The 16,579-nt window shown below is 45.7% G+C and overlaps 1 protein-coding gene across 7 annotated transcripts in view; it reads right to left on the bottom strand.

Moving 5' to 3' along the window:
• PPP2R5C (protein phosphatase 2 regulatory subunit B'gamma) overlaps positions 1 to 16,579 on the bottom strand; it is a 196,130-nt gene that overhangs the window by 36,696 nt on the left and 142,855 nt on the right. For all 7 annotated transcript variants that reach the window (XM_027776359.1, XM_027776361.1, XM_027776363.1 and 4 more), the window contains 3 exons: positions 5,063 to 5,173; positions 3,949 to 4,041; positions 3,739 to 3,869 (listed from right to left, as the gene is read on the bottom strand). In XM_027776359.1, the coding sequence (XP_027632160.1) occupies positions 3,739 to 3,869; positions 3,949 to 4,041; positions 5,063 to 5,173 (335 nt within the window). The remainder of the gene's footprint in view (positions 1 to 3,738; positions 3,870 to 3,948; positions 4,042 to 5,062; positions 5,174 to 16,579) is intronic.

The following is a 16,579-nucleotide window of genomic DNA, read 5'->3' as shown; positions in this document are numbered from 1 at the left end:
ACGGAGCACAGAGAGGCCATGGAGACGGGCCTGCCCAGCAGGTGGTCCAGCCGGCCAAGCCGAGGCACCAGACGGGGTGAAGCCACCCGGGGCTCGCACAGGGCAGATCATCAGCGAGTCCCACCAAGATGACGACCATGAAGCCGGAGGTGGGGCTGGCCAGGCCCTGAGCTGTGGGGCAGTGGCTGCCATGTGAGAGAGGGGACTACTGCCCTGCCTGTCCCCTAACCCCAGCAGGCATCCTAACTTGTCACATGGAAAGAGTTGACTCACCTGAGAAGCAACAGGGACAAACAAGAACGTGACATTCCCCTTTTCACTAAGTCGACCGGAGCACGCTCCCAACAGCCCCCTTACACGGACCGCTGCGCCACAGGACGAAGGTACACCGCACACGCCTCGTGAGGCCCCTCTCCCAGGCTTCTCACAGGAAATGGGGGAGTACTGAGGAGGGCAAGTCGGACCAGCTACCCGCTGCATCTAGGAAATAATCCTGCTTCTCACTGCGTACACCAAGATCATACAGGGGCACCCCAGCCAAAGAGTACCGTGCTCCGAACCGGGAATCTTCTGAGCACCAGCATGACGGCGCCCGTGGAATGCCACGCCTGGCCTCGTGTGGCAGGCTGCAGTCAACATGCTGCAGCACGACACGTGGGTGAGGCTGCGTTCATACGTGGGCATAAGGGTACATGAGACAGAGATAAAATGGTATATAGGAGATGCAAATGGGGACCAGCAGATGGCGTAGTGGCTGCCTCGCTGGTCTCCCACGTAGCCAACCACGGTTCGGACCCGGGGGCTTAAACTCACACCGGGCGTGTGTGTGTGCGCGTGCACGCGTGCGCGCGCACGTGCCCAAGAGGAGAATGGAGAAGGGATTGTGGTATGGCCATGCCCCCGGGGGGTGACTTCTTGCTTTCTGTCTTTCTCTGTCTTTCTGGCGAGTGCACGCGCCCTATAGCAAAAAGCTCCCTCCCTCAAAAAAAAAAAACAAAAACAAAACAAAACCAAAACCAAAAAAACCAAAAGTAACCAAACCAAAAAAATACCCCAAACAAACAAACAAATGTAAATGAATTTTGTGTTTAGACTTAGATCCCAACCCCAAGATATCTTGTTTTATGTATATATACGAATATTCCGAAACCTTAAAAAAAATCGGAAAAGAATCTAAAACACTTTTGGATTTTTTCCAGGGACCTAAGCATTTTGGAAAAGGGATCTCAACCTAAATAGAAAAGATTACTAAAAACAAAACTAGTGGAACCAGCAGTTAGTGTAATGACTATGTCGCTGGATTCCCATGTAGTTGACTGCGGTTCGCGTCCTGGACCCGATGGCTTAAAACTCACGCCGGGCGCGTGCCCAAGATCCCGAGAGGAGAACGGAGGAGAAGGGATTGTGGCATGACCATCGCCCCTGGGGGGGTGATTTCTTGCTTTCTGTCTCTCTGTCTCTCTCTCTCTGTCTCTCTCATGAGCACACGCACCCTATAGCAAAAACCTCTAAAACAAAAACAAAAACAAAACAAAAAAACAAAACTACCCACATGCACGTCACATTCCAGTACCAGCCCTTTAGTGAGAACTGGACTGTTAGGTGTAATACCTTCATTTAATGTGATGTAACTTTTGAATAACATTCTAAGTATTTCTGTTACTGAATTAAAGGTCTTTATGGTATGAGAACATTTCTACTTCCTTCATGAAGTATTCAATAGACTTGTGACTCTGCTGGCCGGGCCAAGCCTCCTAGTGTTAAGGGAACAAAAACACTTTCGGACAGGCTTGAACTTCGGGTCTGAGATACTGGAATTTCAATTGCACCTGTTCTATGTTAACTGATGTATGTTACATTCTGATTGGTAAATATATCACCCAAGTAACCGTCCTGTCAAAAAGGGAGCACACGGAAACCAGCAGTTAGCATAATGGCTATGTTGCTGGACTCCCACGTAGTCGACCGCGATTTGTGTCCCGGACCCGGTGGCTTAAAACTCACGCTGGGCGCGTGTGCGTGCGTGCCCAAGATCCCGAGAGGAGAATGGAGGAGAAGGGATTGCGGCGTGACCATCCCCCCTGGGGGGTGATTTCTCGCTTTCTGTCTCTATGTCTCTCTCTGTCTGTCTGGCGAGCGCACGCGCCCCACAGTGAAAATCTCTCCAAAAAAAAAAAAAGAAAAGAAAAAAAAAAAAGGGAGCACACTCCCAAGAGAAACGAAGCAGAACGTAAGCTTAGGAAGAGGACGTCACCCTCCCATTTAGATGCGCTGTCGGGTCTGGGCCGGGTCCTGCCCTGGGCTCCATTATCTAAGTGGGATGCGGGGCCCCAGAAGGACTTCAGGAGCTCTGTCACCACCTCGTCCTCTCCGGGTGAAGCCTAGGGGAATGAATCAGACCCTAAGGCCCGTGAAGAGCGGGAGCAGGAGGCGGGAACAGGAGGCTGCAGCTGCCAGCCAGAGCGGGACAGGCTGGAGCTCGCGTGCTGGGGTCGGGGTGGGGGCAGCAGGATCTGCCAGCCGCTGTCCGTCTCTGCGCTGCCCTCTGCCTCCTTGCTCAGTTGCGGTGACTAAGAAAGGGCCAGGCTGGTGTGTTTGCGGTGGCTGACACCCAAGGTACTGCTTCAGGTGGCAGCCTGCACTGTCACCCTTACTCTGGCCCTGCAGGCAGACTGCATGAAACCCACCTGCCTTCTCACTTCACAGAGGGACGCTGTCACCCTGTCCCCATCACTGCTAGCATCTGTCACTGTCTTGAGTCACACCGGAGCAAGAGCTGACGGGAACTCAAACATGGAATAAATGCTCGCTCGGAGCTTTCCGGGGTGAGCACGCAACGCCACTCTGCTCCCTCCAGCAACGGTATCTGGGGTCACGGCGGGCTGGGCACGAAGCTGGCCCTGGGGTGTGTGACACACAGACACCATCATGCTGCCCCGTGGGAACCGGGGCCTGCTGCCAAGTTGGCGGGTGCTGCTGGTGAGGAAAGCTTCGGGAAGCCTGGGAGGCCAAGGGAAGGGCTGGTGGGAAAAGACACCTGTGGGGACGAATCGCAGCTGCAAAGCCCTGGCGTGGAAGAGGCCTGGGTGAGGGCAGAGGCCGGCTTGGCTGCATTCCGGGCTTCCCTCGCCAGAGACAGGCACCTGGTTCCCAGAGAGCAGCCACATGTGGGGGATTCAGGTAGGGGCAGCAAAGACCTTGGCAGACGGAGGGTGTTAACAGACCTGCCAACGACGTGAGCAGGGGTGGGAGAGGGCAGTGGGGACACGGCGGGTGCCCAGCGATGGGCCTGGCACTGCCACATGGCCTCCTCTACTGCTGTCCCTGACAGGGTCCCCTCCCCGAGACTTGGCAGGAGCCTCCATCTCTAGTCCGGGTTCCTGGACCTCTCCAGGCCTTGTCACCCACCTTCTCTCACCATGATGCAGCAGGGGAGACAAGATAACACGGGGGGAGAACAGAGGTGCTGGACAGACCGGTTCACCCCATCTCAGGGAAGTGGGGTCATTCCGGAGAACCCAACACGGAAGGGCACAGTGAGGTGCTGGGCAGCGGGGGCCCAGGAGTGAGTGACGATGTGGGCGGGGAGGCAGATGGCCCAGCTGGCACGGGACACACAGGCTGCTCACAGCCACCTCTAGGGGTCCTTGCTCCATGTCCACGGGGATGAAGGGGCTGGGGAACATCAACGACTTGGACATCAGCATCCCAGAGAAAGGCCACCCATGTATGACTTACCTATAAAATATATTATTTATCTGTTTTCTGATGTAAGCTCTCAAGCCTAAGAATTTCCCATAGATTCTGTGAAGGGTGGTTTTAAGGAAATCTCTCTCCCGAGGATCTTCGCTGTCAAAGAGCTCTAAAAGCTTCAAGAAGAAAAAGACACTCAGTGGCGTGCGGGCTCCGAGACCAGGGCATGGCGGTGTGCGCTGACTCGCACCTTACCTGCAATACAAACTTCTGATCGATGTACTTCTTGGCTATATTAGGCTGGAAATCTGGAGACTCTAAAAATCTTAAGAAAAATTCATAAACAAGCTAGGAGGAAAAAAACAAAAACAGTGAGTCAAATAACAGCGTTTCGTGAACGGATGAAACATGCATGAGCTTCCTCTTCACGTGTTGTGGACGTCAGCCTTTTGAGCAGGCCCCTAGCTACAGGGACCCTGCTACATCACACAGCTCCGTGAACTCGCTGGCGACGGCGGTTACCAAGAACGGACACTGCCCGCACTCTACGAGGCACCGAGGCGACGCCACCTCTGGCTGATGTCGCGTAGGTCACACTCGCAGAGCCCACAGAGCACAGCTGCCACTACGGGGCCGTGACCGAACTCAGGTGGGACCCGTGGCGTGTCACCCCCAAGCATCCCGTAGTGCTGAGGCAGAGCCAAGGGGCCAAAATGGGCTGCTGGTAAGAGGGTCGTAAGGGGCAGACACTGATGGCCCTCACGTAGGGCTGGCAGCTACCAGAACAGGCGGAGTGGGCGGCACATCGGCCTGGCGCTGTGAGGGTCTCCACCACCTAGGCCCAGTTTTCTCCCGCCTTGGCTGTGCTGTTGGAAGGCACTCACCTCCCCACCTTGCGTGCCTGGCGTGCGCTCTGCTATAGTGGCCTCAGCACCTCCTAACTGATCAACCTCTCATGACATGCTGAGAAAGGCCTTAGCGCGGGGACCCGGGGTGCAGAGTGAGCACGTGGTCAGTCCAAGTGTGACCTCAGAGGCATGGCTGCAGCCCACCAGGCCTGAAGCCAGCAGCTGCCAACGAGGTGGTCATTTGCACTAAAAACACAAGTCTACATCTTCACAGTTGGTGCAGTGTCCACTTGCACACTCACACACACTCACACCCCCCTACCCACACACTCACTTGGCTCTGCTAAAACGAATGTCACGTATTTAGAGGTTTGCAAGGACTGTGCTGCTGAAGGTCAGAGGTCGATTTGCCAGCACCAGGGAAGGAGTCCTGGGCCAGCGCACCTGCTCTATGGAACCTGGGACGCCCCCAGCCCCCGGCTCACACCCTTAGACTCCGGGGCGTGCCCAGAGCCCAGTACCTGTAGATGAGGCCAGGCTGCTTCTAACGTTGGCTCGTCTTCCTCTGGGTCGAATTCTGCTCCCGTAGGATTAGAAGAAGGTGGTAATGTTCGAAACATGTTAACTGCAAACTAAACCCACACAGTCTATGGTTACAACCAGGGCACTTGAAATAGTCAGAGAACATTGATAAAAGTCTGCAGTGATTCTAACGACAGTGCCGCTCCTGGTAACGTGGCTCCCCTTCATTCTCAGAATCCGAAGCTCCCCATGGAGCCTGAGTTAGACCTCCCCAGGAAACAGACTACTCCGGACAGACGGCCACCAGAGTCACGCTGCCTCCTGTCAAACTTTGAGCCAGCTGGTCAGCAGGTGCTGGCGGGCGGCAGTGAGCTCGAGGCCCTGCTGAGTCTGGGGGTGTAAGAGCAAGGAGGGCGACTAGGAGGCGACACGGCAGCCAGGGAGCCGGGAGAGCTGTGGGCCAGCGGTGAGGGCTGCTTGGCATGGTGTGACCCACGGGACTTAGGGGTGGGTGGACAGAGAAGTACTTGCTGAGAAGCGCTGCCCGCCGGCAGAGTGTCCGAGGACAGCCGGCCGCGTGTCCAGGCTGGCCGGCTGGACTTCTCTGTCCGCTGGATTTGCATAGTGCACAGGGGCGTATCAGTGATAGAAACGTGGGAGCTTAGTTTTTCTTTTTTAAATTAGTTTTTTAATTGCCAGAGAGCTTGTGTGCTTGCCAGAAAAACAGAAAGCAAGCAAGCAGCCCACAATGGGTGCACAGGTGCTTCATCTCCGCCGTTTTCCCGTCCTGTTAGAATCTGGGGCATGCATGTTCATGGGCCCAACAAGTTTTTCAAGCTGCTGGGGCTGGGATTTGAACCCTGTGGTTGGCCCTGTGGGATCCAGCTCCCTTGACTACTAGGCATTCAGTTTTTCCACATATCCATTTACAATCTATTTTTCGTTCATTTAAGTCTAAATATGACCAGCTGCCCCAGTGAATCTTTGAACCCATCGCGTGCCAGGTTCAGACCTGAGCTCTGGTGAGCAGCTCTCACAGACGATCAGAAAAAAACAGCACAAAATCAAAACACCTGACATAAAAAGCAGGGGCCGGATGATGGCACAGTGGTAATGCACCTGGCCTCACGTGGGCCGGGTGGTGGTGCGAGACCCTGTTGGGGGTGTCAGTCTGTCTGTCATAGGGGAGAAAGTAGAGGAGTGAGGGAAATGGACGAAGTGCCAGGAGAAGACGGCGGGGACTCCCGGAACAGTTAATTTCTACTTGGGAAAGTACAGGGGGTCATTTGAGACTCGTGAGGCTCTGGAGGAAACCTTCGCCTCTTCTCCTCCAGGGGAGAAGACAAGAGGAACTTGACTCAGAAATTCTGAACCCGACTCCCACCTGGATTCCAGTGCTCCCCACCTAAGAAGAAACAACAAAACTGGCAGGGAGCGAATGCGTATTGCAAGGAAATGCTGGAGTCCACGGCTCAAGAAATAGCACCAGACTACCCTTCCCACACCCGCCCCAAGCCACAGGAGCGCTGGCCAGCAGGTGGCGCTGTGGAGCTCTATTGACAAGCAACACTACAGCCTGGTGGGAGCAGAGGATGGAGGACTGCACCCCCAAGGGAGGAACTGGACACTTCTCCCTGTCTGGCAGGCAGGGAGGCCTGCACTCTCCTTACCTTGAGACTCAAGTCTCAGGGTGTGGCCACCTACCCCAACTGATAGCACCCACGGTGCAGATCTGGATCTAACTGTGTGTGGGTCAAAGGAAGGAGAGGGACACCTGTGGGCACCAGACAGTCCTGCTCTGGGTCAGGGTGGGGAACACGGGGCACCACCCAGACCAACTCCTGGTCCTAGAGAGCAGGGCCTAGCCACCTCACTCCTAGTGGGACCTGCTCAGCCCTACCAGCCTCCCCCAGTCGCCAGGCTCTAAGGCTGCAGACTGGTTAGGGGCTCAAACGTAGGTTTGGCTTTGGCCCCTCACAGGTGAGCTTCCCAGGCCACAACCAGGCATGTTTGCTTCTGGGTTTCCCATAAGAAACAGGGCCTGCCTCCACTGTGTGTCTCACAGACAGCCTGGCCTCTGACCCCTCTGGATGATCTTGCCAAGGCTGTGCCCGGATCAGGAAGGTCACCTGCTGCCGGAAATTAGAGGCAGAGTACATGAGCCTGGCTTGGATCTGAATGGCACAGCTAGCTATCGGCCCCTTGTGCCAAGGCCGTGCCCAGTCCTAAGGGCTACCCCGCCTCTCTCTACCTGACTGCCTCCCCACAGCCACGTTCAGGCCTTGAGAAAGATGCTGCTCTCAGGTGTCACGTGCAGGCTGCTCAGGGCCCTCAGAGAGGGCTGCCCCAACACTCTCAGACCACCTTGTCAAGGCTGCATGAGTTCCCCAATAGCAGCTTTGCCTCCAGGTCTCACCACGGGCTATACAAGCCCTGCTCTGACCTCTGGTCCCTCCTGGGCCACTTAGCCAGGGGCATGCCTGGGACTTGGGACTTTCCTGCCCCTGGGCATTAGAGAATCTACTCCAAAAATTAGGAAGAAGTGAATACTCTACCAGACGCCTAAAACCAATGCAGAGAGACAAGAAATATGAAAAAACGAAAAATCTCTCCCTCAGAGGGACACAGTAACTCCTCACCAACAATGGATAAAATGTAAGAAATCACAGAAACATAGAAAAAGAATTTAAAATATCAGTCATAACAAAATTCAACGAGATGCAAGAGAACACAATTCCAGGAGATGAGAAAATCATTCTATGACACAAAGCAGGACCTCTATGACGAGACAGATACCCTAAAAAAGAATCAGTTAGAACTTCTGAAGATGAAACGTACAATAAAGGAAATAAAAATCTCTCTTGAAAGAATTAACAACAGGGGCCCATAGGTTGTGGTGTGGTTAAGGCAATGGATCCCATAATACTGACTACCAGTTTAAGTCCCAGACTTGGCGCTTTAAGAACATGCTGGGTGCGTGCCCAAAATCCCAAGGGGAGAATGGAGAAGGGATTGTGGTGTGGCCATAACACAAGGGGGTGATTTCTCACTTTCTCTCTGTCTCTGGTGAGTGCATGACCCTTACAGCAAAAAAAAATCTAAAGAATTAACAGATTAAACAACTCAGAAGAATCTTTTTTTCTTTTTTTTTGGAGAGGTTTTAGGTATAGGGTACATGCGCCCGCCAGAAAGACAGAGAGAAACAGAGAGACAGAAAGTGAGAAATCACCTTTCCAGATGGTATGGCCACACCGCAATCCCTTCTCCTCCATTCTCTTCTCAGTATCCTAGGGCACGCATGTACATGTGCCCAGCATGAGTTCAAGTTACTGGGTCCAGGACTCAAACTGTGGTCGACTACATGGGAGTTCAGCAACATAGCCACTGTGCCAACTGCTGGCCCCAACTCAGAAGAATTTCTGAGTTTGAAAACAAAACATCTGATTTAGTGTAAGCTGCCAAAAAGAACAGAAGAGTAACCATTAAAAGTGAGGACAACATGAGAGCTTGGTGGCATGGTGGTTAAGGTGGCTGGATCCCAGCAGCTTACAAAACACACTGGGCAGGACCAGCAGATGGCATAATGGTTACATGGCTGGACTCCCACGTAGTCAATCGTGGTTCGAGCTGGGCCTGGCAGCACTGGAGAAAGGACTGTGGTGTGGCCATTCCCCTAGGAGGCGACTTCTCGCTTTCTGTCTCTTCTGTCTCTCTGGCAAGTGCATATGCTCAGTAACGAACAATCTCTCACAAAAAAGCAAACAAACAAAAAAACACACTGGGATTGTGTGTGTGTGTGTGTGGCCCAAAATCCTGAAAGGAGAAGAGAGGATAGCATGGTCACTCCCACTGGGAGCGCCTTCTCACTCTCTCCAGTGAACATACATGCCCTATAGTAAATTAAAAAAAAAGATGAGGACAACATATGGGAATTTTAGAAGCCAGTAAGCAGCTGAGTATCTGCATAATGGACATTTCAAAAGGTAAAAAGATGAGTAAAGATAGAGAAACTCTCTGATGAAATACTGTGAAAACTTCCCAAATCCAAAGAGACATACAGACATCCAGATCCAGGAAATACAAAAACACCAAATAGATTCAACCTAAAAATACTTTTACCGACAGACAGCAGGTGGCATGGTGGTTAAGGCAGTTGGACTCCCACATGGCTGACCACGGTTTGAGTCTCGGACCTAGCAGCTTGCTTCTCACTTTCCTTCTCTCTCTGTCTCTCTCTGGTCAACTTAAATAAAATAAAATAAAATAAAACAATGACAATAAATAAAATTAAATAATAGTTTTTTTAAAAAAGACTTTTTCCAGGATACATCATAGACAAATTGGCAAAAGTCAAAGACAAGATAAAAACGTCAAGTTACTTATAAAGGATATCCCATCAGATTAACCTTAAACTTCTCAACAGAAACATTGCAGGCAATGGAGGAAGGGGAAGATATACTCAAAATTCAGAAGGAAAAAAAATTCAGTCAAGAATATTTTACCTGGTAAGATTTATCTAATGGGAAGGATGAATAAAATAATTCTCAGATAAATAAAAACAAAAAATTGAGCAATACTACACCAGCTTGTCAAAAAACACTTAGGGGGATATGACATCAGGAAAACAAAGGGGAGACAATAGAAATAAGAAAACACAAAACAATTAAGAAAATGACTAGCAAAATGGCAGAGATAAGGCCATAAACATGGATAATAATGTTGAGTGTTAATGGATTAAATCCCCCAATTAAAAGACACAGACTAGATGAATGGATGAAAAAACAGGAATCTTCTATATACTGCTTACAAGAATCACATCTTATTGATAAAGATACACGGATTGGAAAAAGTTATTTCATGCAAATAGAAACCAAAAAAGGCTGAAACTGAGATGCTGATGTCAGAAAAAGTAGACTTCAAGAATAAAAACAGTAAAGAGAGTCTAAGAAGGATACCATGTAGGTTTTTTTTGGAGAGGTTTTTGCTATAGAGCGATGCGCTTGCCGGAAAGACAGAGAGACATAGAGACAGAAAGCGAGAAATCACCCCCCAGGGGGGATGGTCACTCTGCAATCCCTTCTCCTCCATTCTCCTCTCGGGATCATGGGCACGCTTGCACATGCGTCCAGCATGACTTTAAGCCACTGAGTCCAGGACTCGAATTGTGGTTGACTACATGGGAATCCAGTGACATAGCCATTATGCCAACTGCTAGTCCCGGACACCATGTAGTATTAAAGAGATTAATTCACCAAGACAATAAAACAATTATAAATATTTATGCACCCAATTCTGGGCACACAAATATGTAAAACAAAGACTGCTGGATCTAGAGAGAGAGACAGAGACAAAGAGAGATACAGAGAGAGAGAGACTGCAATACACTAATTATTGGGGGTTTCAACACTCCACTCTCACCATCAGGTCATACAGACAAAAAATAGACAGACAGACATGGGAGTTAAATGATATCATAAAACAGACCTGACAGACACTTCAGAACATTCCATCCAACAACTCCAATATACATATTTTTTTCAGCCTCCATGGAACATTATTGAAGACTGAACACATTAATAGGGCAAAAATGAGACATTACAAATTTAAAAGTATAGAAATTGTATCTAGCATCTTTTCTGACCACAATGGAATTAAACTTAAAATCAACAACAGAGTCTTCTAAAATACACAGTACATGGAAACTAAATAATTTACTTCTGAACAACTTCAAAACTATTCAATAAATTAAGACTGAAAATTTAAAATTTCTTGAAGCAAATGATAACTAAAACTAACCAAAATTCTCTCAGTCTTTGGGACATAGTGAAGGCAATCCGAACAGGGAAGCAATTAGTGCTCACAAGAAGAAAAACAGAAAGATGGCAAATAAATAACCTAACAATGCATCTCAAAGAACTAGAAAGGCAACAGCAAAAGAATGCCAAAAGTACTAGAAGAAAAAAACAGTAAAGATTACAGCAGAAATAAATGAAACACTAATAATAAAAAAAAATCAATGAAACAGAGCTTTTTTTTTTTTGACAGGATAAACAAAATTGACAAACCAGTAGCTAGACTAACCAAAAAATCCAGATAGGAACCAGATAAATAAATCAGTAATAAAACAGATACTATTATCACAGATTGAGAGAATATGATGAGTGTCTACATATGTCAATAAACTAGAAAACCTAGATGAGGTGGACAAATTTCTGGATGCATTATATAATATTCCTAGATCAAACCAGAAATAAATAGAAAGCCTGAATAAATCTGTAACTAGCAATGAGACTAAATCCTTAGTGAATAGTCTTCACCAGTTGTCATGGTGGTTGAGGTGCTGGACTCCCATGTGGCTGACTGTGGTCTGAGTCCTGGACCTTGTGGCTTGAAAATCACACTGGGCACGTGTGTGTGTGTGTGTGTGTGTGCGTGTGTGTGTGCATGTCCAAAAGTCCAGAAAGAAAATGGAGGAGAAGGGATTATAGTATGGTCATCCCCCCGGGGGTGATTTCTCACTTTCCCTTTCACTATCTCTCTCTGGTGAGTGCGTGTGTCCTATGGCAAAAAGCTACAAAAACAAAACCCAATAATAATAAATAGTCTCCAACGAGGAAAAGCCCAGGTCCTGGTGGTTTCACTTCGGAATCCTACAAAACACTGAAAGAAAAAAGGAATCTTTCCAAACTCATTCTTTTTTTTTTTTTTTTTAAAAAAAAAAACTAGTTTGTCTAAGTTTGTTTGTTTATTTATTTATTTACTTACTTATTTTTAATTTGACCAGAGAGGGACAGAGAGAGAGAGGAGGAGATAAAGAGAGAGAGTGAGTGAGAAAGCAAGCTGCCGGGTCTGGGACTTGTACAGTGGTCAGCAATGTGGGAGTCTAGCGTCCTTAAGCACCATGCCACCTGCTGGTCCTTTCCAAACTCATTCTATTAAGCTTTCATCACCTTAATACCAAAAGCAAAGGACATAACAAAAAAATTAAACTACAGACCAATATTCCTGATGAATAAAGATATCAAGATCAAACAAAATACTAGCAAATCAGTGTTTTGCTACAAAATACATAACAAAATAAAAAGATTATACATCTTGACCAAGTAGGATTTATCTCAGGGATGCAAGGATGATTTAAGATACGCGAAACAATAAATGTAATGCATCATATTAACAGATGGAAAGACAAAAACCATATGATATTATCAACTGATACAGAAAAAACATTCAATAAAACAATATCCCTTTATGATTAAGACTCTCAACAAAGAAAGTACAGAAGATACACTTGTCAACACAATGAAAGTCACACATGACAAACCATAGCTAACATAAGGTTGTCCACTTTCTACACTTTTTTCAACATAGTGCTGAAAGTCCTAGCCAATGAGACCAGACAAGAGAGTGAGCCAAAAAGCATTCAAATAGGAAAGGAAGAACTGAAAAATTGTCCCTAATTGCAGATATGATTATATACACAGAAAATCCGAAGAATCTGGGACTAGCAGGTGGCGTGGTGGTTAAGGCACTGGACATTCCCACGTGACCGACCACAGTTTGAGTCCTGGACCTGGTGGCTTGCTTTTTCACTTCTTCTCTCTCTGTGTCCCTCTCTGATCAAATTAAAATAAATGAATGAATCAATAAAATTAAATGAATAATTCTTAAACAAACAAAAAGAAAATCCAAAGAATCCATGAAAAAACTCTTAGAGTGATAAATGAACTGAATGAAGCTGAGGAATATAAAATCAAAATACAAAAATTTATAGTTTTTCTATATCAAAAATGATCAGACTGAGGCAAAAGTGAAGAAAGCAATCCCATTTACAATAACCACACACACAAAATTAAAATTTCTAGGAACAAAAACTAACCAAAGAGATGAAAGACCTCTACAAGGAGAACTATGTAAAACTGAAAAAAGAATTTGAAAATGATACAAAAAAATGGAAAGACATCCCTTGTTCTTGGATGGGAAGAATCAATATAATTAAAACGTCAACTCAAGGGGCTGGCAGGTGGCATGGTGGTTTAGGGCACTGGACCCACACGCGGCCCACCACAGTTTGAGTCCTGGACCTGGTGGCTTCCTTTTTTTCTCACTTTCCCTTTCTCTCTCTCTCTCTGGTCAAAATTTAAAAATAAATAAAGTTAAATAAAAAAATTCTTTGGGGGAAAAAGTCAATTTAACCCAGAATAACTTATAAATTTAATGTGATTACCATCAAATCATCAGTGGCATTCTTCACAGAAACAGAAATACAGTAATAAAATTGGTCTGAGATCAAAAAACAATCCCCTACTGCCAACACAATATTATGCAAAAAGAATAAAGTAGGAGGCATCGCACTACCTGACCTCAGACTATATTACAAAGCAGTGATAATCAAATCAAATAAAAATGATTACAAAGCTGTTTTGTGATATTAGCACAAAAACAGACACAGACCAATGAAACAGAACAAAGAATCCAGAAATAAACCCCAAAACATAGAGCCAGTTGATTTTTCACAAAGGGCACAAGACAATCTAGTAAAGAAAGTCTTTTTCAGCAAATGGTGCTGGAAGGACTGAATATCCACCTGCAAACAATAAAACTGGACACTTATCTCTCACTGAAAACAAAAATCAACTCAAAATAAATAAAAGATCTAAATATAAAGCCCCGAACTATAAAACTACTTGCAGATAATACAGAGAAAATACTTGAAAACACTTGACATTTACATAGGCTAAATTTCTTAAATAAGACCCCTAAAGCACAGGTAACAGCTCCAAAATAAATAGGATTACATTCTGCACAGCAAAGGGAGTAATACTGAGGAGACAACCCACAGAACGGTAGAAAATACTGGCCAAGTGCGCTTCAGATAAGGGATTTATAACCAGAATATATAGGGAACTGAAGCAGCTCACCTGCAGTAACTATAATTCAGTTTAAAAATGGGCAAATAAACTGAATAGATCACTCTTAAAGAAAAACATACGAATGGTCAAAAAGCATATGAAAAAGTATTCTACATTTCTTATCATAAGGGAAATGCAAATCAAAACTACAATGAGAAAATCACTTAATCCCAATCAGAATGGTTATGATCAAAAAAACCAAGAAGGATAAGTGCTGGTGAGGCTACAGTGAAAGTAAACCCTGCTGCACTGCTGGTGGGATTGAAAACTGGTACAGCTACTGTGGAAAGCGATATGGAGGGTCCTCAAAAATTTACAAATAGAGCTACCATATGACCCAGTAAGCCCACTATGTGATATTTACTAGAAGGACAGGAAAACAGTCAGAAGACACTTCCACATCCATGTTTATTGCAGTATTATTCATAATTGCTTAGACATGGCATCAACCTAAGTGTCCAACAACTGATGAATGGATTAAAAAAATAACACATATACACTATGGAATACTACTCGGCCATAAAGAATAGTGAAACTCTGTCATTTGATACAAAGTAGATGGATACATATTTAATGCTAAGTGAAATAAGCCAGACTATGTAAGACAAACACTGCACATCCCTGTTCAACAACACCGAACGTCTACTCTTTATGGCAGAAATTGAAAAATTTGAAGATATAATAGAGGGGACAAGTGTAGATATCAGAGACCGTATGGGAGGAGGGCAGATAGTAGGGGATGGGAGGAGCTTGGGTAAAAAGCATTTAACAGACAAGAATGTAAAATTCTTTGTTGAAAAAGATGTATATAATAATAGTCTTGATCTGAGGCTCACACACTGCATGCATGTTTTGAAAAACCATAATGCATGTCGGGAACCAGCAGTGAGCGTAATGGCTATGTCGCTGGACTCCCACGTAGTCGACCGCGGTTCGTGTCCCAGACCTGGTGGCTTAAAACTCACGCCGGGCGCGTGTGCGTGCGTGCCCAAGATCCCGAGAGGAGAATGGAGGAGAAGGGATTGCGGCGTGACCATCCCCCCAACAGAGAACACCTAGGAAAAAACTAACCAAAGAGATGAAAGACCTCTACAAGGAGAACTATGTAAAACTGAAAAAAGAATTTGAAAATGATACAAAAAAATGGAAAGACATCCCTTGTTCTTGGATGGGAAGAATCAATATAATTAAAACGTCAACTCAAGGGGCTGGCAGGTGGCATGGTGGTTTAGGGCACTGGACCCACACGCGGCCCACCACAGTTTGAGTCCTGGACCTGGTGGCTTCCTTTCTTTCTCACTTTCCCTTTCTCTCTCTCTCTCTGGTCAAAATTTAAAAATAAATAAAGTTAAATAAAAAAATTCTTTGGGGGAAAAAGTCAATTTAACCCAGAATAACTTATAAATTTAATGTGATTACCATCAAATCATCAGTGGCATTCTTCACAGAAACAGAAATACAGTAATAAAATTGGTCTGAGATCAAAAAACAATCCCCTACTGCCAACACAATATTATGCAAAAAGAATAAAGTAGGAGGCATCGCACTACCTGACCTCAGACTATATTACAAAGCAGTGATAATCAAATCAAATAAAAATGATTACAAAGCTGTTTTGTGATATTAGAACAAAAACAGACACAGACCAATGAAACAGAACAAAGAATCCAGAAATAAACCCCAAAACATAGAGCCAGTTGATTTTTCACAAAGGGCACAAGACAATCTAGTAAAGAAAGTCTTTTTCAGCAAATGGTGCTGGAAGGACTGAATATCCACCTGCAAACAATAAAACTGGACACTTATCTCTCACTGAAAACAAAAATCAACTCAAAATAAATAAAAGATCTAAATATAAAGCCCCGAACTATAAAACTACTTGCAGATAATACAGAGAAAATACTTGAAAACACTTGACATTTACATAGGCTAAATTTCTTAAATAAGACCCCTAAAGCACAGGTAACAGCTCCAAAATAAATAGGATTACATTCTGCACAGCAAAGGGAGTAATACTGAGGAGACAACCCACAGAACGGTAGAAAATACTGGCCAAGTGCGCTTCAGATAAGGGATTTATAACCAGAATATATAGGGAACTGAAGCAGCTCACCTGCAGTAACTATAATTCAGTTTAAAAATGGGCAAATAAACTGAATAGATCACTCTTAAAGAAAAACATACGAATGGTCAAAAAGCATATGAAAAAGTATTCTACATTTCTTATCATAAGGGAAATGCAAATCAAAACTACAATGAGAAAATCACTTAATCCCAATCAGAATGGTTATGATCAAAAAAACCAAGAAGGATAAGTGCTGGTGAGGCTACAGTGAAAGTAAACCCTGCTGCACTGCTGGTGGGATTGAAAACTGGTACAGCTACTGTGGAAAGCGATATGGAGGGTCCTCAAAAATTTACAAATAGAGCTACCATATGACCCAGTAAGCCCACTATGTGATATTTACTAGAAGGACAGGAAAACAGTCAGAAGACACTTCCACATCCATGTTTATTGCAGTATTATTCATAATTGCTTAGACATGGCATCAACCTAAGTGTCCAACAACTGATGAATGGATTAAAAAAATAACACATATACACTAT

Source organism: Tupaia chinensis, unplaced genomic scaffold, assembly GCF_000334495.1.
Source record: "Tupaia chinensis unplaced genomic scaffold, TupChi_1.0 Scaffold000671_1, whole genome shotgun sequence".
In the NCBI taxonomy this organism is placed as follows: domain Eukaryota; kingdom Metazoa; phylum Chordata; class Mammalia; order Scandentia; family Tupaiidae; genus Tupaia; species Tupaia belangeri.
Note: the sequence above shows the minus strand (reverse complement) of the source record. Positions and strands in the feature narration are given on the sequence as shown.